Here is a 21,915-nt window from a genome sequence, read left to right as displayed (position 1 = left end):
GTGTGCTCATGTGTAAGTGACTCAGGCGTCTGACTTCCTGCAATGGTGAAATGTACACACAGTTTCCGTAAAATTTGGGATTTATTCATTCTCTTGAACCCTTATTTAAGTAATAAAATTACACAGAAGTGACTGTAGATGTTAATTGTTTTCTTTAAATATAAACACATTTTGAATTTGATGCCTGCAGCACACCAAAAAACAAATTTGACCCAGGAGCAAATATGTGTTAAAAGTTCATTGAGTATTCAAGTTACACTGTTTTAAACCATTCCACAATGAGCAGGTCTTTCACCATCTACCATCAATAATATTGTAAAAAGATTCAAGAAATCAGGAGAAGTCTCTGTCTGTTTAGGTCAAGTCTAAGTACTGTTAAATAGGCATGACCTTTTAGCCCTTGGATGCTTTTGCATGGGATGCATTTGTCATGCTATTGTGATAAATATAGCCACATAGGCTTGGGAGTACTTTGACAAACAGCTGAAGTTTTGTATACAGAAAGAATGGGCTAAAATTACATCAGCAAAACTGCAAAGATTAGTTTCCTTAGTTCCCAAACTGAGTCTGATTAATATGCTGATTAATAGTCTGATTTATGCCTCTGTTTTAACATTTTTTTAATGTGTTGCATGCATCAAATTCTAAATTTGTTTACATTTACAAAATACACTGAAGTTGGTCGGTAAGAACATCAGAAAACTTTAAATATTTTTGTCAGTTACGTAACAGTTAAAGGTTTAAGAGAATTAACAAATCACAGCTTCATGTTTTTATTGCATTTTACAAAATGTCCCAACTTTTCTGGATATAGGGTTTTGTCTTTAGGTGATAGGTTTTTCTAATATCCGAGTCATCTACTGTATATCTAAAAGATTTTATGTATTACTCTTCTTTCAGAGAATGTATGTTTTTATAGACAGTCCTCTTATTTAATTTTCTTAATTTTACTTATTTTGTTCCTAAATATGTTGGGAAGCGTTTGTCTTTAAAGAATTCACATTATGTCTGGTGACCATTAATATACATAACAGCAAGTGCTAACAAAACTGCATTCATTTTTTAGAAGGTTTACATTGTAAATTTTATTATTGATACTTTTACTACATCAAATCTTAGGAAAGCATCACAAAGTTAATAATTAAATAAAATGGACTTACACATTAACTAGCTAGGTTAAATAGTAAAAGAAAATAGCTAAGCTAAGCTTACTTCTAGGATGGTGGGTTTTATAACTGTCACAGGAAGGAAGTCTCTCTCTTTCTCACACAAACTCTTTCTCTCTCAATTTTTTTTAACAAAAAGCCATTTCCTTTTAAGGACTTTTTAGCTTGCTTTTGACTTATTGACACGCACACGTACACATACACACATAGTTATGCAGCTATGTAAATGTTTATTTGTGTGTTAAATACAGACTATATGGGCATTAAATATTAATCAACATGCAGTTTGTATGCAATTATTAATGGTGCTATTTAGCTTCACTGCATTACAAAAAAGGAAACTAAGTAATGGATGTTGAGCACAGATGTATTTCAGAAAGCCACTCTAATGTTTGCTAGTGTTTATTTTTTACTTATTTATGCTAGAGCCCCCTTAACCCATTTCCAGAACCTACCTTATACTAGTGCAAAGAACAAAATCTATATATTTAGCACAAGCACACCACATTTCTGGTTGTTTTACATTAAAGGCAAAATAACAGAACACACACTCATATATAATAAAAGTGTGCATGTTACAAGACATTCATGTTTGTTATTAAAGAACAAAAAATTGCTTTTTAGCTTATTTCCTTTAGCTGTGTAAAAATGTTAAAGCTTATTTAAATGAACATTGAATTCATGTTTATAGTGAAATGTTTTGTTTTTTTTCAGGCTGAGGCCCGGTTGGCAGCTAAGAGGGCAGCCAGGGCAGAAGCTCGCGAGATCCGCATGAAAGAGCTGGAGAGACAGCAGAAAGAGGTGAAGTCTGAAAATTCTATGTCCTGGTCTACTGAATGATTATTGATGCGAATCGATATTCCTTTCACTCTTACTCACTAAAGAGTGTTCCCCAGCGTTTTCTCTGGCAGTCAATGTAAATCAGTGTTGTGAATATGTTTCTGCCTTACATCTAGTCATATTCAATTTCCCAGTAGTAAGTTTCTCTGCCGCTGCAGACCCCGACTCTGATTGTAGAGATCCACAGACGATCACACATCTCCTCTGACTGCAGTTGCAGCAGCAATGAAGAACCCTGCAGACCATTCCCTCCATCCCTCTGACACAGCCAGACATGTCTGTGTGTGCACCTGTCTGGTAGAAAGCACATCTGAGATTCATGGGTGGGCTATATAAGACTGTTGAACCACCCAAGCACCTCTAGTTTCTTTTAACTGATACCCAATCATCTGTAGTCAATGGTTATGTGTTAAGCTACAAGCGTATAGCGTCCCCATCAAAATATGAACCACATCACAGAGTTTCACGTAGCCTAATTTAGTGAATGTTGATTAGCATTTTAAATGTAGGTTTTATACCAAAAAAGTCAGTATGTGGTCTAACTGAACCCAGTTATTAATTTAATTGTTTAATTTAAGAGTAACTAAGGGGTCTTTTTAATAATTTGTTTAAAGATCCTGATCAATTTATAAATATGCAAAAAAACCTAAATACTTGGTACTGAAACACTTAGAAGGTAATACTTTTCGATACACTGTGCGATACAGATACACATATGTGAAATTAATAAATTAGAGATGCTGCAAGTATAATGTGTATAGTATGAGACATAAAATGTTGCTCAGTAATATTTTTGTATTATACCATACATGTTGTTATCAGAAATAAGCCAGATGTGATTGTTGAGCAGTTTAAATGACTTTAAAACCCAAAAGCATTCATTAGTTTTGAGTGATAAAACCTGAGACTAAGAACAATAAAGCTTTCTGATGATAATAAACGTGTAACATTATTTCCAAAATGATGTAGCAGCAATGAAGCCTAACTTTTATTTTAAACTGTAGTATTTTTATATATTTATTTTCTTTTGATTGCACCTGTATATTTAGGAGTGCCACAGCAGATAATTCTTGTGTGGATACTTTGATTTGGCACAGCTATTCTTTGACGCAACCCTCAGTCTTGAGAGTGCGCCGATAATGGCTAGGCTGTTTGGCCATTTCCCCCAAGTCACAGCCTGTTTGAGGTTTGCACCCCAGGTCTCAGTGGTAGTGGGCTAGCGTATAGAAAATGTAATGACTGAACTCAGCTTCTTTAGTGTTCAGAAGTGTAGAGCTTTGGAATTTGATTGGCCTGCAACAACCTAGCTAAACTGATGTTAAAACCAATCATTTACATTTTCATTTACATTTTCGGCATTCATCCAAAGCGACTAACAGTTGTGACAGTATACAATCTAAGCAATTGAGGGTTAAGGGCCTTGCTCAAGGGCCCAACAGCTGCAACCTGAGGCAGAGGTGAGGCTTGAACCGGCAACCTTCTGATTACTAGTCCCGTACCTTAACCACTAGGCTACAACTGCCCCAATCATGATTTCATTAGCAGTTTATTAATTCCAGCATAATTTGTTTGGGTAAGTGCATATTATCCAAAAAAAATATGGTGTAATTTGTGTTGAAAAGCGGAAGTTTAGGAGTTTTGAAAATAACTATTGTAATAACATTTCCCTACAAATAGTATCATATAACATTGTAACATTGTACTTTTCTGTTTTTTTCGCCCTGATTTTTGTCTGTCCGGCTCACTTTCCAATGCTGCTCTTCCATCCATCCTTCCTTCCTTCCTTCCAACTGTAGATCTATCAAGTCCAGAAGGTAAATTGCTTGCTTGCTTTTTTATGGATCTGCTTCGGGAACATGTTTGCAATGGCTGTTTCATTATTTTCATTCCTGTTGTCTCCATAAATATACAACATCTTGTTAATGTTTTCAGCCTTATCTTTCTTATGACAGAATTGTTAACCTGTCTTAAGCATTTTTCCACCTTTGTCTTTTCTTTCATGTGCACTCTTTCCGCAGAAATACTATGGCTTGGAGAATCTGGACAGCAAATGGGGGGACATTGAGCAATGGATGGTATTGGGATTTTATTTATGTGCATTTCTTTCTAGAGTTATTTATAGGTTACTGAACAGTTGGGTCTATAAATCTGAGTCCACTTACTTGGGATACTGGGGCGGCACGGTGGCTTAGTGGGTAGCACTGTCGCCTCACAACAAGAAGGTCCTGGGTTCAATCCCCAGGTGGGGCGGTCCGGGTCCTTTCTGTGCGGAGTTTGCATGTTCACCCCGTGTCCGCGTGGGTTTCCTCCGGGTACTCCGGTTTCCTCCCACAGTCCAAAAACATGCCACCAGGTTAATTGGAAACACTGAATTGTCCTATAGATACCTAGCCGCTAGATGCACTAGTGCATTGTAGTGCCGGTCCCAAGCCTGGATAAATTCGGGAGGGTTGTGTCAGGAAGGGCATCCGGCGTAAAAATTGTGCCAAATCAATGAGCGATCATGAGGATGACTCACTGTGGCGACCCCTGAAAAAGGGAAAAAAGCCGGAAGAAGAATAAGAAGAGTGTTAGGTTGGGATACTGGTTAGCTATAAAACTGTTTGCTATGTTATTTACAAGTAGTTTTTTAACTATAGTGTTAAAAGTTTCTACTTCACTAAATATTATAGTGCACTGATAGTGCATCCGATTGCACTGCTGAGAGTCTATGGTTGGCTGTCTTATTATGCATTTTCCCCCCAATTCTTCTTGCACTCTAGTAGTATCCACGCCTCCACCAGCATGTGCAGTAGCCAACTGCTTCTTTTTACCAGCACAAGGCAGGAAAAGATTACAAATCAGTACAAATTATTAGAGGAACAGCACATTTAGGATGTTTTTGAGCCAAAGTTAGGTGAGATTGAGATGGTTTGGGCATGTGCAGAGGAGGGATAAGAATTATATTAGGACAAGGGTGCAGATCCTCCAGGCAGGAGTAGGAGAAGAGGAAGGCCATAGAAGAGGTTTATGGATGCAATGTGGGAGGACATGTAGGGGGTTGGGGTGACAGAGGAGAATGCTCAGGACTGGGCAAGATGGAGACTAATGATCGGCTTTGGCAACTCCTAATAAGAACAGCCAAAAGATTTTTTTTCATTTCATTTTCATGTGTAATGACTGCTTTATCCTGGTCTGGGTTGTGGTGTGTTTGGTTTCCCTGGAATCACTGGGCTGAAAGCAGTAGTACACACTAATCCACCATGGGCCAAAGGCCATCCTCCTCCCCGTTCCTCAGCATAGCCAGTTATGTCAGTATTTAGACACCCGACTGACTAATTTACCACAGCAACAACCGAGTATTTAGACTACTTATTTTTATACTTACTGCTTACATGGCTGTGATTAGTAGTTCTTTTCTGCTCTTATTTCCATATACTCTTGACTTTTTTTGACGCTTTACTCTTTTCCTTCTTCTCTTTTCCCAATTTGACGTTATGCTGCCTTCTAGGAGGACAGTGAGCGGTATACACGCCACTCACGAAGACATGGCTCGGTTTGTATCATTCACATCTTTCCTTTGTGCTGCCACCCATTTGTGAACTTGATTTCTGTCTGTCTTGGTATTTTGTTGTAATAAGTGAAACAGTTTGAGGAAAGCCATGGTGCAGATTTTCCTCTTATTGATGCAAAGCTATTTCATATTTTAGGCATAGATTATGAAATGTTGGTTTTACTGATGCTGCACTTACATTATTATTTACTGTCGTATTTGAAGGAACAAAAGCAATAAAATAATAATCAGGAAATCTATGACGACAACAACATGAACATCCAGGTGCAGATCATCAGATCTGGATCCAGGTGCAGATTTAGTGCCACCTGAAATTAAAATGTAACTGGTGTCTGTTTTTGATTTTTTTTGTTGTTGTTGTTGTTTTTGCAGATGTCAGATGATGAAGAACGGATGTCGGTGGGGAGCAAGAGCAGCACACGGGTCAGTGGACAGTTGTTATTATACGTTTGCAATTGTGCTGATGCAATTCAGCGCTGTGTCATTCTTTCATTTACTGAAAATGTTGACCTTCAGTATTATTTGTTCTTTGGTTCCACAAGCTTATGAAAGTCTCAAGGTTTTATTTTTGTTTGGTCTGGCCAGTGTACATAGTTGTAAGGGTGTTATTATTTGTCTGAATGTTCATGCACATTTTGGAGTTGGGTCTTGTCCTTTTTAGCAGAGAAGCATTGAGTGGAATGTAGGAACGACAATGACTGCCTGTTCTATTGTACTGCTTTTTAGCACTTTGGCAAAGCACTGCACAACAAAGTTTTTTTTATATGTATCATGCTTATCACAATAAATGTGGTCTCAAAGCAGCTTAACAGAAATCAAGGTCTAAAACCACTGATAAGTAGGCCTAGGCTGACAGTGGCAAGGAAAAACAACCTAAATATTATAAGAAAAAAACCTTAAGAGGAACTAGACTCAAAGGGGACCTGTTCCCTTTGGACTGTCTGAATGATATTTGGATAAATTAAGATTAGATGTTAAAATACAAAAAGAAAATAAAAAATATCACAAACAAAGAAGCATAATGTATGCACCACAAACGTTTGTCATCATATCAAAGTGTAGTCAGTAATACAGTAATGTCTAGTGAGTGTCTTGATATAATGTTGGTTGTGGGTATAGTCACTACAGATTTCCATGATACCAGTAGCCCAGAATGAAACAGCTTTTGCAGCATGATGGCCTTAAGCGTAAATGATTTGGTCTGGGCTAAGTTTTGTTTTTTGTTTTTTTTGGTGGGGGACGACTATAATCTGTAAATAAGAGTCAGTTGTTTATTGTATAGCATGAGACTCCAAGGCTCTCATTATAAGAGCATATCTAGACCTAAGTAGTTGTATATTAGAGGCTAAACGACAGCAACTTAATATCCAAAATAAAATAAAAAACGGCTCTATTTGTCTTATGCAGTGCAGCACAGCCCATCACCATCTAGCTCAACTCATTAGAGGGCCAGAAGGTATGACAATAGAAAAAAAATTCCTAAAGGTAGTATGTAATGTGTAAATAATAGAGGAAACCTAAAGTATTTTATAACATGTCACTAAAATATCACGTTGTATAGTGATAGAGGGTTTTATGATGGCAGGGAATCGTTTAAGTAAATGTTTAAATAGAATTAAGTAGAAGTGACAATGCCTGAGACGTTTTAGTTATGAACACTATTGCTGCATCTCATCAATACTACATTACTCCTAGTAAGTTACCCCTGTTTCTAGTAAGTTCTGATGTTTTTAACTGAAGTGGATGGCTATGGTTATTTCTTTATGCTATCTGAAACAGTTGTGTGTTACAATTTATACTCCAGTTTCTAGACTGTTTGTTTTAGAGCATGTGTGTTGTCTACTGTGGAGCAATTTTCTCCTGAATAGTTCTGACTGCAGCAACAATATCCAGCGAAACAGACTAAAGTGTTAGTTGCCTGTTCAAGCTGTTTGAGCTCTGATCTGACAGTCGTTAATTCAGGTTTTTATTTAACACAGCTGCAGTAGTAGAGCTTATATTGTCCTCAATATGATTGCAAAATGGTAGACAGATATCATTGGTTTTGCAATGTGTAAATACTGTTCTGAGATATTTTATGGTAAGATAACAGCTTGTTTATGTAAATACCAATCATTAGTTTGCTTCTAGAGTATGGTCAAAGCTGTGTGTAGGACCCATTACATTCTGAGTGAAACCAGTAGATTCTAATTTAGACTTTAAAGCCATCTGAAGTGGATTATGTTATTTTTCACAGATGATATTAAAGCCTTCAAAAAGTTAAAAAGAAAGCCACTATTTTCAAATCAACTGACCTGGTCATGAACTGTGGCTACTCCTCCCTCAAGCATTTATACTTTAAATGCTTGTGAAGGAGGAGTAGCCACAGTTCATGACCTCATCAGTTTATTTTAAAGTTTAGATGCTGCTTATGAACATAACTATTTCTAGTAACTGCTGATCTATTTAGGGCTAACTACTCATAAGGGCTAAGCCAGGACTTGGTCAGACGAATAAGAGTTTAGAGAGCTGTGTAGTACTATCAATAGTTTTCTCAGTGGATGTGTTGCCAAGTGAGGAATACCTACTGGACACATGGACCAAAAAAGTAAAATGCTTGGATTTACATCTGTATCACAAAGATGTAACCTATTAACCCTCGCTGTAAGGGCTCCAATGCCATATCCAGGGGTTATACTTCTGTACCTGTGACATTCGGAACTGCTGAAATAACCATTTTTCCAGGCCAATAACACAGCTGAGATTTAAAAGTAAAATCTCAGTGGTAATGGGCTACCACTAGTGTGATTTACCACTGCACCACTTGAGCCACCTAATGCTGTACATTTTATTTTTATATTTTGCTCTTGTAGTTTAAATTACCTTGAAGTGTTACCTACATTTTGCATGTTATTGATACATTAATACTATTATACTTTTTACACTCCGTTCAATACAGCTATCTCAAATGTCCTTACCCACTCACAAGAGCTCAAAGAAGAAGAAAAAGATGAAGCACTCTCCTGAATTTGTATGTGATCAGCACTGTACAGACTGTGTTTTAAAATGCTTTTTTAATACATTTTTATTTTGAAAGCAGCATTAATAATGCGTATTCCTTTGTGCGCCTCATTTCCCGCCTCGCAGAGCAATGGCTATGATGATGATTACAGCTCAGTTTCTGGCCGGGTTTGTATTATCACTAACTGTGTGCAGTGTTAATTTACCATAGCATTTGTTAGTCCTTTTTTAAATTTATTTTAAGCATGAATGAACAATTGTTTAGTAATCTAATGAGTTTTTGCATGATTGTTTTGCAAATTTTTTGCACTTGCTGTGCACATGTTGCACATGTTGGGGACCCCTATCATAGACAGTGTGCTAAGAGGCCTGGTTAAGGTCCTGAACTAGTAATTGGAAGATTGCTATTTTGAACCCCACCACTGCCAGGTTGCTGCTTTTGAATTGCTTGGATTGTATTCAGTGACAGTTGTAAGTGGTTTTGCATAAAAGTGCCCGCTAAATGCTGTAAATGCAAATGTGCTTTGTGTCTGTTCCTGAAGCTTTCACTTCAGGAGTAGAGAGACTCACTTAACCAGACTCATTCTGTTATACGCTTTCAGTGCTTTAGCTCGTTTGGTGATTTTTCTCTATTATCTTGCTTTTCTTTTGTTGTTTTTCTTACATTTGAGAATGCACTCCTCTTATAACCTTAAATGGACTTGCATTTAATTAATTCCTTGCCTTTTTATAATGATTAAAGTCTGTATAACCTGGATCGGTCAGTGTGAACAGTAGGTCAACTGTCTAAAGCAATTCTATACATTTTGCCGTCTGCTAATTCAATTCTTCATAGCCCCATACCTTTACAGGTTTCACTATGATGGTTGTTGCTATAGACTTATGCTACTGTATTCCTATAGCTTTTTATTTGTATGCACTAATAACATATAAATCATCTCTTGTGAATAAATAATAGTTTAATTACACCATTTGCATTATTTTATTACAAAAGTCTACAATAAATAGCTATGAACTTGTTTTATTTATCTATAGTATATAGCCAATAATAGCACAGCTGGGGATTTTGGTAATGGGTTAGCGTAATTTACCACCGCACCACCTGAGCATCCTGGCTTCAGTAAATAATTTTATTTGATATTCAAATGGAAAACTAAAATCTTGATTGTGCTGCTGTGCCCTGTGTGTGCATGATCACACGTGATCTTGTTTGGAGATGTTGGTGGCTTGAGAGGATAATGATGTCAGATCAGATTTGAAGCTCTTTCAGTTTTCATTGGATCTTTGTGTGTGTCGTGTTCGGTTTTGGTAAAATGCATGCGTTTGTTAAGATTTTGCTCAGTCACTCTAAGGCTGCTTTCACATGATAAGCATTATGTGCTTCATTCACCATGAAGCTGGGGGCATTTTGCTGATTATTGTTGTGTTTAATTTTCACATGATACTTGCCAAAATCTCTTTCTACTGGTTGTGCCACTGAGCGCCAAGCTTAAAAACATCACACAGTATTGACTAATGGCATTGACTGTTTATTCAAATGCAGTTTTCTATGAACTGTAGTTTAAAACAGTAACATTGCCACCGCTCATTAGCACCGAGCATTTGGAGACGTTGGAAGATTAAAAACAGGAAGTGGGTTCAGGAAACTTAATTGCTTCAAGGTTCATGGTACAAAGGGTAAATGTTATTCAAGAGCTGCAAATTCACAACAAGCCATTCCAGTATTAGGAAACATGGAATCGCTATCTAAAATGCAAACCCGGTTTCCTTATTGCACAGCTTACTTTTTGCTATGTTGGACAATGTCTGACAATGCCATGGTTCTTATATAAACTGGAATAGAACCCTTTTGGTTCCTGTGGAACAGTAAGAATTTGTCTTATTGGTAGCGTTTTGAAAACATCAAACTGGGTCAATGCTTAATCAGATTAAACTTTGCAAGCGGTATAAACCAAGCTGTAAAGCAGCAAATCTGCTCGGCGCACAACACTAGAATGGCGGCATTGAATCAAGCCATAGAAAGCAAAGGCACAGCCAGCACTAAAGCCACGTATCATGTTAATGCAGCCAGATTTTCTTTACTTTCCACACGTGTATACATGTCTTTGTGTCCCTCCCTCGCTCCTAGCTGTCTGAGTATAGTGGTCTTCTGCGTTCAAGTTCCAGAACATCATCCAGGACAAGCTCCAGATGTGCCAGTCCTGTGGTGAGCTTTATTTTTAGTCAGAGTATAATACACAGCTACCAGAGATATGTCATAATACCTGTAACAATGCTTATCAGCAAAGGGTTTGTTTACTGTGGTTATTACCATGGCAAATGTACGCTGTCTATATATATTTGTTCGTCTTGGTGGTTTCCAGGAGAACAGCAGCAGTTCAGTGGCCAGTTTTTTACGAAAGGCGGCTAACAGCAGTGGCTTATCTAGAGACTTGGATTATGTGACTATTCCAGATTTGCCAAACGTGAGTGGCAAGCTGCTTAGGGTATGACGGCATGTATTTTATCTGTGAGTTACGGTGCTAAAAAAGGAATGAACGTCCCGAATGCTGTGATGGTTTTGTGAATTGCATGGAAGACTTAAATGAGAATACATAAAATGAGTGCCTAAACAGTTTGCAGCGCCTGACATGTGATGCACTTCCTGTGTTGATAAACTTCCCTGCTTGACGTAACCTCAACTGATGTTTTACCATTAAGTACTTAATAGAATTATTACCTTTTATTATCATGCTTGGGTGTTCCTTCCTGGTTTGAAACATTTTTACATCTATTTATTTATTTTTATTTATCTTTCCTACAGTTGGATGACAGGTTAGAAAGAGAAACCTTTGAAAAGGTTAACACAAGCACCCCTTTCTTCTTCTTGACTATCCCTTGAAACCATCTTTTATATTAGTAAATAAGTCAATATTGATGAATTAGTGAGTAAATATCAGGGAATGTAACAGTTGGTTTGGTTTTTCAGGGCTCTTCTCGAGTGTCAGCTATGTCTACTGTTACGCTTACCTCACACGGCGGAACGTCCTCACGCAGAGGAAGTGGAGATTCATCTGTCACTGCAGACACAGAGGCCTCCTTACATGAGCTGAAGGTACTTATCTACGTATATCTACTCAAATTTCCCATTCAAATTAGCCATGAATTGTTAATCGAGGTTCACACGCATACATTTTTTTATAATTGACAGTTTTTATTACATTTTCTATTGAAGTGTATGTTGCCAACAGGACAATTAAACATGCAGAGTAAATTTGCATATTCACAACCTTTTAAACTGAACATTTTAATGTTTTGAAGAGCTTTTCTTTATTACATTTACGGCCTATAGTAGACAATTTATCCAAAGCGACTTACAAGTGTGACTGAATACATTTCATTTCATTTTTATGTTTTACCTACCCTTGTCGCCATGGGTCCAGCTTTTCTGGAATCACTGGGTGCAATGTCAAACACACCCGGGTTGAACACCAATCTATCCCGAGGCCTCGGTCACATCCCCTCTCAGACAAAGCCAATCGTGTCTGTATGTAGACACTGAACCGGCCGATAGCACCTCTGGGGATTAGAAACCTGGATCCCAGTGGTAGTGGGCTAGTCTAATTTACCACAGCATCACCCAGACGTGTGATTGAATACAATCCAAGCAGTTGAAGGTTAAGGACCTTGCTAAGGGGCCAACAGTGTCAATTTTGTGGTGATGGGGCTTGAACCAAAAACCAGAACCTTATCAGCTGAGCTACTGCTGCCCATTTTTCTTTAAGATACTCTTTAACATTAAGTGCACTCTTCTTACTGAGACTTCTTGTTGTATATTTTCATTCGACTCACATCCATATACATCAGCGCAAACATTTTAGTGCATTTAAAATATTTCTGATTGCACCTGTATACATGCATGCTGCTCTAAATGCCTCTCTTTGCAAAGTGTTGCCTTTGCTTGTCTCCTTCTCTGATGTTTACTCACTTGTTTTGCCTTTTCTCACTCTTGCTTCTCTATGCTTTTTATTTAGGAGATTCATGAGCTTAAGGATCAGATCCAGAATGTCGAGGCCAAGTATATGCAGAGCCTCAAAGAAGTCAAGGTATAGAGTACAGTTAAAATCTAGAAAGTAGGATATATTGACATTGGATTCAGAAAGTATTCACAAACCTGATTGGTCTTTGACTGGGTTACTCCTGCCTTAAATCCACTCCAGTGTTATTTTGGCTGTATCAGAATGTGGACTGTTATCCTAGTCTTAGTTTGTGTGTACTCTGAAGAAGGTTTTCATCAAGAATACTTTTGCAGTTAAATACGTTCCGTTTCTCAACTCTTCAGTCCCTGCTGTTCAGAAGCACCCCCTTAGCATGAGGGGCCACCACTTTGTGTAGAGATGGTATTAGCCAGGCAATATGCCGTGTCAGTGCCTGATTTTTCTGCCCAAACAATTCTTAGTTATTAATAAGTTTTTATATTGTCAGACCAGAAAATATTTTTCCTTCGTTATTGTGTAGTTCAGAGCTTAGGACTTTACTTTATTCCGTAACAATATATTTTTGCAAACAGTTTACTGTTAAGAAAACACAATCATGCACCAGTGTGTTAAGGGTCACTCCAATAATGGCAGTTTGGTAATGGCAAGGTTTAAACCCTTGACCTTTTTGTCTATAGTCCACTACTTAATCACAAAGTCACCACTGCCACACATCATGTTATGTACATTTAAAGTTTAACATAGTGTTACATTTGCAGTTGTCAGCATGTCTTACCACTGGCAATAAACTGCAAAACTACTGCAGAAACACTTGGAAATGTGAGAACTCTTATAACTGCTAAAGCAGAAAATTGATAGTAAAAAAACATCAACTATTACTATAAGGCTAATGTCATTTCAGCACCTCTATCTTAAAATTCTATTTTTTCCAAATCATTATTTTTTATCTACTGCTTTGATGAAAGGTCAGGTCCCTGGGCAGGAACACCCTAGACCCATTGCAGGGCTTTGTACAATGCAAAAAGCTAAAGTTAGCCCAATTTTTCCCTGTACCATCTTTGCAGTCTGTAGCATTCCTTTTCTTTTGGCTCTTTTGTTAATGCTCTTTTTATTTTTCATCCTTTACATTTGTTGCATTAAATGGTTTCAGACGATTGACCAAAACTTAAATAGTATTCCTACACCCATGTGGTTATATTCATTACAGAGGCTTGTTTATGTTTAATGCAATGCCATCTGAGAGATTGAAGGTCACAAGCATTTGGTATTGTTCTTTACAGCACTTTTAATGTAGTTGGGACTGCAAGCAGGACTTTTTTGCCTCAAAGAACTTTAACCTATTCTTGCTAGTTAATGATTTTGCCTCTTAATATACTGAAACATGATAGTGGCATCTCCAAAAGACGTGTCTTGTATTGCCCCTGTCTTAACTTCAGATGTCAAATTAGGAACTATTAGTATATTTTTAAAATAAATACATTTTAATGAAGTGACTTTTTGTAATTTTTAAAAATTAAATAATTTGCAATGCTTTCTTTTTCATTTTCTTTATTTTATGTACAGTCCCAACATTTTTGGAAGTCGGGTTTTGTGTTTGTATTCTTTCTTATGCTCAAGATACATGCTGTCATATTCTTTTAGGATTCCCTGGTAGAAATGGAGGAAAAGTATCGCAAGGCCATGGTGTCCAACGCTCAACTGGATAACGAGAAGTCCAATTTCATGTACGAGGTAGACACATTAAAAGACTCCTTAATGGAGCTTGAGGAGCTTCTTGCTGAGACTCGAAGAGAGCTCGGGGAGAAGAGTAAGGTATTCACTTTTGTTCTTTTTGATATTTTTTCTCTAATTAATATGCATTTGTACAATTATTCATCATTTCAGTTTTCTTATCCACTGTACTTTTAGGATCTGGAGCGAGAGAAGCATGCCCACAGTATACTGCAGTTCAAGTTCGATGAACTAAAAGAAACACTGAAGCAAAGTGATGAGCTACTGACTGTAAGTGAGACCTCAGCTACTGTTCTTAACCACTTCCCATCACGGCAATGCATTCAAAAGCATTGCCTTTTTATTCGCTCTTTTGTTTCCCTCTTTCTGTGCTCCTTTCACCTTTTTCCATCATTCCACCTTCATCCTGCTGCCAGGAGATACGTCAGTTGCGACTCAAACAAGATGGCTTTGTTAGGGAGATTTCAGACCTGCAGGAAACTATCGAATGGAAGAATAAAAAAGTCGGGGTATGCTGTCCAGCTTCATGTTTTTTCATTTGTTATTGTTTTTAAACAGACCACACTTATCCATATGCTTACTTTGCTGTCTTTATGCACTTGCTCTTTATCCTTTCCTTATGAGTTCAGTCTTTTATTTCCATGCTTTGCTCCCGCTTCACCTTTTCCAACTCTACCGGGTGCTGCTCAGGCGTTAGAAAAGCAGAAGGAGTATTCGGATGCGATCCGAAATGAGCGAGATGAGCTCAGGGACGAAGTGGTTCAGCTCAAAGACATTTTAAAGGTACTGAAATATGTGCAAGGGTGTGGCCTGAATTGTAAACAATACACAAATTGTTAAAGGAACTTGGTTCCACACAGCTGTGGAAGAGAAAGGGCTGACTTATTTGCACTTGAAGCCTATTATTCTGGATTTGAACGTATTGACAACAACATTCGAGAGTCAATTAAACAATCATTTCAACCTTACAATATTCTGTTCAGAAACATGGCATTGTCATCGGATCTGACTTAAACACCCATAAGGACGTAGCAGATGGATCATCAGGCAATGACGTGCAGCAGGGCAGCAGTATACTAGGTAAGTTACATAGTTACATAACCGTTACTAAAATTATGTTTGTTTCTTGCACTGCACAAGCCAAAGCTAACACTTATAATAGCTCATTATTTATAGTTGTGTGCCTTGGCATGCTGAACACAGATGAATTGTTTCTGAAAATGTCATTCTGCTGCTTTCTTGTACTTCCCTTATACTTTCAAAGTCAGATGGTAATGCAGTCCTTTTGTGTCTAAACAAAATGTGTCTTTCTGCTTCCTAAGTCTTATGGCTAAAAATTGCTAGCGTTTGTTGATCTGAGCTTTACGGTCTGTCTCTGAAAAAGGATTTTTTTGGTGTAAGTAATAAAAGATGTTCCATCTTCCTTGTCCAAAAGCTCTGTGGTTATACTGGTTTTCCCCTCCTTTTATCTCGCAATCTCTTCATTTCCAATTCAAGATTTTGCAATCTTGCAGAACCCCCTATCTTTTCAAGCAGAAACATGTCCAATCTGTGGCCGCTTCCTATCACCTGCCACTGCTGGCTTCCCACACAGAGCCATATCGAATATGGAGAATCATGCTAAGAACCCCCCCCCCTTCCCAAGCTAACAAACTAAACACCCCCAAAATCAAGGTTCTACCAATAGTGGGGATTCTTTAGTATTAGGGTAATATGCTTGTCTGGTGTAATGTAAGAGCCATGCTGCTGTCTGAGTCCCGGGGTTTTGGATCCCAGGCCTGGCTCGTGAATGCAAACGATGCATGGCATTACGTTAATTTAGCCATTGGGGGAGATACACATCAGTGCACTCTAAGTGCCTGTCCCAAGCCGGCAAAAATAGAAGGGTTGCGCCAGGAAGGGCATTCAGTATAAAATATGTGCCAAATCAGCTATGCAGATAAATGATTTACCTTGGCTAGTCTTTATTGGAATTATCAGTATGAGAGTATGCGAGTAATACAGGATTTGGATGATATCTTTTGGAACTTGACCATTACAGCCATGCTGCACATTTCTGTGGTACTTTTAACATTTAAATTTAAAATTAAAACAACAATTGGATATATACTTTAGTTTGTCCTTTTCTTATCCTTAGTTTGTTTGACCCCTGAGTAGACATTTACAATGACTTGTTAAATGCTCATCTGTCATAAATATTTGCAGTAGATAAACAGCTCTTGCTTTGGAGCCCTTTTCCCTTTTCTATGTTCTTTATTTGTTACTGCAGCCTTCTACTGTATGTTAGCAATGCAAATATTTGACAGCCGACTCTTTTCTTATGGTCTCTACCACTGACTCTTCAATAAATCTCCCAGGCACCCAGGAGTGGCAGCTGGGTAGAGATGAAAATCTAGGGGGTTCCAGAGGAAGCCAATTCCAACAACCAAGGCACTTTGATCATGGATTGCAAGAGAATGGTCCGCCTTCGCATGTTTCAGGAGGTTCTTCCGAGTCTTGTTTGGTGGCACAAAAGGAGGATGTAAACCAAGGAAATGACCTAAACAAGGACTTAAGGGCATTTCAAAACTGTGATGTTGACACTAGCGTGCCAGTTTCTAAAACAGAGTTAAAGGATGAGGTTGAAGAAGTAGTTGTGGAGAAAAACCTAAAAGGTGAAGTGGTTGAATTTGAGCCTGTTGCCATTACTAGGAAGGATGTGAGGACAGACCAAAAGAGTCCAGTTTTTGTTCAAAGTCAAGAGACAGTAAAAGAGGAAATATTAGCAGAAGATGAAAAACAGGTTTGTGAAAATGTGGTCAGGAATATTCAGGCTGAAAAGATTTCTGAGGTTCCATCAGAAAAAATAGATGCAAACGACTCGCAGTCAAAAAATTTATGTGCTTCTGGAAAAAAGAAGAAAAAGAAGAGAAAAAGCAAGCATAAACAAAAGCAAGATTGCCATGAAAAAGAGGGTAATGCTGAGACAGGGAACCTAAATGAACAGCAGCCGGAACCCTCACGTGAATCAGCAAAAAGTGAACAAATAGCAACTCAGTTGAATAATGAAGCAAAAATGGACCCAGTAAAAAATGAGGATGATTCTGGCGAATTTCAAATCCATGATACTGATATCTTAAAATCAGCCACTAATGTGCAAGGTTCTGACTCAGCACCCATCATTGATAGTAACATCCCAACTGATGACTTGCCATTTCAAAGTACCACCAGTGATGTCAAATCTAGTGATCAGTTAGTTACTACAAATGCTGAAGCAACATTGCTAAGTAACATGGATGACACTCCTGCCATTGATGAGCAGGGTGCCCAGTTGGTAGACATGGTTGCAGAAACATACATGGGCTCAAACAGGAGTGATGTGCCTTTAGAAGATCAAAGTCATGCCAAGGATGCAGCACAGCTTTCTGAAGAGGTGAAAGACGATCAGGACTTACTTGCGGGACATGAATCCAAGGTAAAGTTGGACGAAGATGATGAATGTGCCGAATCACCTGAGTCTGGTGGTCTACATTTAGAGGAACCAACAGAGGGTACCACTGAATGTCTTTCTGCCAAACCAGATATAGCGGACATGGGATCAGAAGAACCTATGCATACTGAGTGTCAGCAAGACCATGAAAGCATTGCCGCTTGTTCTGAGCAAACCGGTGAAACACAGATGGTTTTAAATGCTCAGAATACAAGTGTCGATCAAGAACTACAAATAGATTAGCAGAATGTTGGCAACTGGGAAACCTACTAATGATATTTAAAAATATAAAGAACTGGAGCCCAGTGCTGGAGTCAAGCATGAAAAAGCATTTAGTTGTCAGAACCTTAGGCTGGTAGCTCTATTCCTTGTGGATGTCCAAATTTGGAAGGGAAGGAGGTTAAAGGGTTTAAATCTGAAAAGAATAGTGAAAAGAAGATCTCCAGAGACTAAGTAGGACTGCTAAAGTTATTTATTATATAACTGCATCTAAATATAGACTATAAATAATTGTTTTATGTGGGAAATCAGTCTAAACACACAACTGTTTCAAACATTTCAGTAATTGTTGTACATCTGTATGTGGATCATTGTAGTGTGATTGTGTTACATTCCAAATAAGTCAGACCATATTGCACATGATGTCAGAAGAAAATTCGATTGCTAATGGGTTGGTAATGTCATTACAGCTTATAGTGTGTAAGGTCCTACCACTCGCACAGTGTATACTTTTTCTCTCTTTAAAAATATTGCAAGCAGGAACAGCAGTAGCAAACTGGATTTTGCATTTCTGGTATAGTGCAAATAAAATGAGTTCCTTAAACTGGTGACTACTTGCAGCTCTGTATCAATCTTGCATTTGTACTGGAAAGCTTTGCATTGGTTTCACATTTTGCTCTCTAATATCATGTCATTCAATTATCTGATACATTCCATTCTGTAATCGAAAACTCTTTAAAATAAAATATTAATAAACTGCAGCATGTTTATATTATTTGTTTTCTAGTTTCTGTAAAGGTGTGTTTTTTGATATTTGATAAATTATGTAGGTGCACTTTAGATTAGGGATGTCCCGATCCGATCTCAAAGATCGGGATCGGGGCCGATCAAGGCATTTTTTAACTGATCGGAATCGGCTTTACTAATGCCGATCATAATTCGATCTTTTGTTTTACATCAGCATGTCCGCTGTGTGGAAATAGTTTGAAATTGGAAAGTGAAACAAGTCCAGCAGTGAAGTGTAATGTCTGCACTGTGAGCGTTTCACGAGGCGGTAGGAGCAGAGCTGCGTTCATTACTGTAGAATTTTACTGTTTATATGGTGTGTGAGTCAAGGATCACACCGGTTTACAAAACAACGTAGTGATGCACTCGTTTAATAAAGAAATAAATACACAGTATATTCACATATTGTCGGGAGCATAACACTTTATTAACTTCTTCTGTTACGGTACCGAATAGCGGACAGCTAGAGTCAAGCACGCTGTTCCATGCACTATGGAAACCCCAAAGGGTCAAAACACGCTCACTTCGCGTAGAAACGTCCATCAAACCATTGTCACAATACAAGCACTTTAAGAACTGGCTTTCCTTCAAAACAAAAGAGCCTTTCCATTTTATTTTGGTATTCAGGTTTTACTGTAATGCTTTTAAGTAACTTTTTTTCTTATATTCAAGTTAAGCTGTTACACAGATTTCTGTTCATTTTTAGTGCATCCCTGCATTAAACAGATTTTTTTTCTTCGAATGTAAAGTTTAAAGTAAAACTGTAATTATCTCAATCATTTTGATTGATTTTGTAAAAATACAAAACATTAAGCCAATAGCTTGGATGCAGCATTTTTTTCCTTCAGCACTGCAGAGCTATTTAGTTGTTAAACATATACATTGGATTAATTTGAATAACTGTAATGTACTTGAAGTGTGCACTGTGTGAACAGTATTATCCAGTTCTTATCTAGACAATATCTAGAAAATACAAGTATCGGTTTGAGACTCGGTATCGGATCGGGATCAAAATTAATAATCGGGATCGGGAACAAAAAAAACTTGATCGGGACATCCCTACTTTAGATGAAAACTCAGCACACACTCCCTAAATACACCCTACAATAGACAATAAAGAAACAATGAAGAAACCATTTAAATGACATGACTTACCTAGCCACATTTATGCGTGTTTGTAATCCTGGGTGCTCAGTAAAATACACTAACCCACTACTGCTGAAATTCGGGGTTTGATGTTCAAATGTGCTATTGGCCAGTTGGGTGTCTACACAGACATAATTGGCTATTCCTGAACAGCCTAGCAATTGGGAGATGCATTTGTTTCCCAGAGCCATATTGCATAAGAGAGCCGCACTAAGATCTATGCACCCCTCCCCCATACTTGCACATGTACCTGGACCAATCTTAAGATCTCAGTTCACAACGGTAGCTGGAAGACCCCATTTGACCTTCCCTCCCTCAAGCATGGCCAGTTGTGTTTGTGTGGTGCCTGGTCAGGTTGGTGGCTCTGCTCGATTGTTGCACCACCCAAACACAAGGAAATGTTTTTTTATTTTTTTAAAAAGGACATCTGGACATCTAGTACCCCATCATTCTGCCCATTGGAAAAACACACTTATACACATAGGTTAAAAGCCTCACACATTCTTTGTGTATACATAAGTACTTATCTGCTAGACTTGTCACAGAACAGGACTCTGCTGCATGATGTGGTAAAAGACGACGATCCAAGTTTATGCATGTTCTGTATTCTCACCCTTCACGCCCCGCATTCTCACTCACTCGCATGTACTGACTCCTGCTGTCCATAACCCTGGCTACTACCACACTTGTAAGTTTGCATTTTTTATTTACCATTGTTTGTAATTAATATATGTGTGCCTTAGTCCAGAATCAGCAACACTGCATCATTTTATGGTTTACATTATTTATCAGGATTATTTAAATGCATGAACAAGAACCAGCTTTGCTTTTTGACTGTAAAATGTGCAGTGCTGTGGTCCTCCTGGACTAAGGTTATCAATTTGATATAAATCTGTGTTTTATATAAATATCATGCAAAACACAGGTACTGTTTTATATGTATACTAACGTACATACAGCTGTATACAAAGGTTTGAGTACTCACATTTTACAGAAAATGTAGTGGGTAAAGCTTTTGGCTATTGATCAAAATATTGTAAATACAGATCCAAGCTCTGCTATGCATCCGCTGTTGGGCCCTCAAGCAAGGCCATTAACTCTCTTGGCTCCAGTGGTGCCATACAATAGCTGACCCTGCGCTCCGACCCCAGCTTTCAAACAATCTGGGATACCCCGAGACATAGAATAGCCAGGGATTCACATTTGCGCCACAATTGCTTCTTGAATTAGCTAACAACCAATAGATCCCCATTTTCTGTCTACTCATTCAGTCATTCCATGCTAAATGTCTATCCTAAACAATTGGTTAGTTACCTTTGGTAAATGGTTGTAAGATTTTCCTCTAAAGACCCTTTAATGCAAATCACAATGTGCAAGCATCACTGCACAGTAGGCTGGTGCACCACTATGTTGTTATACTGGGGTTTTGATTTGCCTTTCTGGGGAGCATACAAGCATTTCTATCAAAATTGTAGTAGTCCTACAAATCATGACGTTCACATCTTAAGGACAATTCACACAATTGATATTTTTTATAACCGTGTTTGCTTTGTAGGCATTTGTTAGCTTTATTTTGGTCCTTAGTCAGCTGCTTAAAGAACCCCATGGTTAAGTTTTTTAGGTTCATTGAATATGTACCTAATATGTACGTACATCAGTAATATGTACTGAATATGTACATCTGTATAAATTGAACATGCATTGGTGGGAAAACAAATTCCATTGTACTGTACATGTTTATTTGTTTATATGAATAATAAAAGCCTTTTAACTGCCCTATATTATTATTATTATTATTATTACGTTTGAAGAATGAAGAACATTTTTAAATACTAAGTGTGTAATTTGGCCAGAAGCACCCAAACCTTTGCATACATCTGTATAATCAAATGTTCAGTTTTATTCAGGTTGATATAAACATATGCAAACAACATAAATCAGTCTCTGATATGCTTTTTAGAGATTCGTCTGCGGAAACTGGTGGACGAGCGGGAGAATCTGATAGAACAGGTAATATAAGTGTTCCTA

The 21,915-nt window shown here is 37.9% G+C and overlaps 1 protein-coding gene across 10 annotated transcripts in view; it reads left to right on the top strand.

Annotated features, from left to right (window-relative positions):
• The window catches only part of lrrfip1a (leucine rich repeat (in FLII) interacting protein 1a), a 29,390-nt gene that overhangs the window by 5,113 nt on the left and 2,362 nt on the right, over positions 1 to 21,915 (top strand). The window contains exons 2-19 of one of the 10 annotated variants that reach the window (XM_063005788.1): positions 1,881 to 1,967; positions 3,803 to 3,820; positions 4,025 to 4,081; positions 5,497 to 5,541; positions 5,932 to 5,982; positions 8,498 to 8,569; positions 8,686 to 8,727; positions 10,688 to 10,765; positions 10,923 to 11,045; positions 11,363 to 11,398; positions 11,528 to 11,653; positions 12,573 to 12,644; positions 14,178 to 14,348; positions 14,445 to 14,537; positions 14,684 to 14,776; positions 14,958 to 15,050; positions 15,251 to 15,347; positions 21,848 to 21,897. In XM_063005788.1, the coding sequence (XP_062861858.1) occupies positions 1,881 to 1,967; positions 3,803 to 3,820; positions 4,025 to 4,081; positions 5,497 to 5,541; positions 5,932 to 5,982; positions 8,498 to 8,569; positions 8,686 to 8,727; positions 10,688 to 10,765; positions 10,923 to 11,045; positions 11,363 to 11,398; positions 11,528 to 11,653; positions 12,573 to 12,644; positions 14,178 to 14,348; positions 14,445 to 14,537; positions 14,684 to 14,776; positions 14,958 to 15,050; positions 15,251 to 15,347; positions 21,848 to 21,897 (1,404 nt within the window). Of the gene's footprint in view, positions 1 to 1,880; positions 1,968 to 3,802; positions 3,821 to 4,024; positions 4,082 to 5,496; positions 5,542 to 5,931; positions 5,983 to 8,497; positions 8,570 to 8,685; positions 8,728 to 10,687; positions 10,766 to 10,922; positions 11,046 to 11,362; positions 11,399 to 11,527; positions 11,654 to 12,572; positions 12,645 to 14,177; positions 14,349 to 14,444; positions 14,538 to 14,683; positions 14,777 to 14,896; positions 15,051 to 15,250; positions 15,348 to 16,624; positions 18,677 to 21,847; positions 21,898 to 21,915 lie in introns of those variants that run through there. The other 9 variants (XM_063005782.1, XM_063005781.1, XM_063005783.1 and 6 more) reach the window with 9 other exon arrangements.

Source organism: Trichomycterus rosablanca, chromosome 12 (genome assembly GCF_030014385.1).
Source record: "Trichomycterus rosablanca isolate fTriRos1 chromosome 12, fTriRos1.hap1, whole genome shotgun sequence".
Taxonomy (NCBI): domain Eukaryota; kingdom Metazoa; phylum Chordata; class Actinopteri; order Siluriformes; family Trichomycteridae; genus Trichomycterus; species Trichomycterus rosablanca.
The sequence above is the reverse complement of the archived record's forward strand: the minus strand, read 5'-3'. Positions and strand labels throughout refer to the sequence as shown.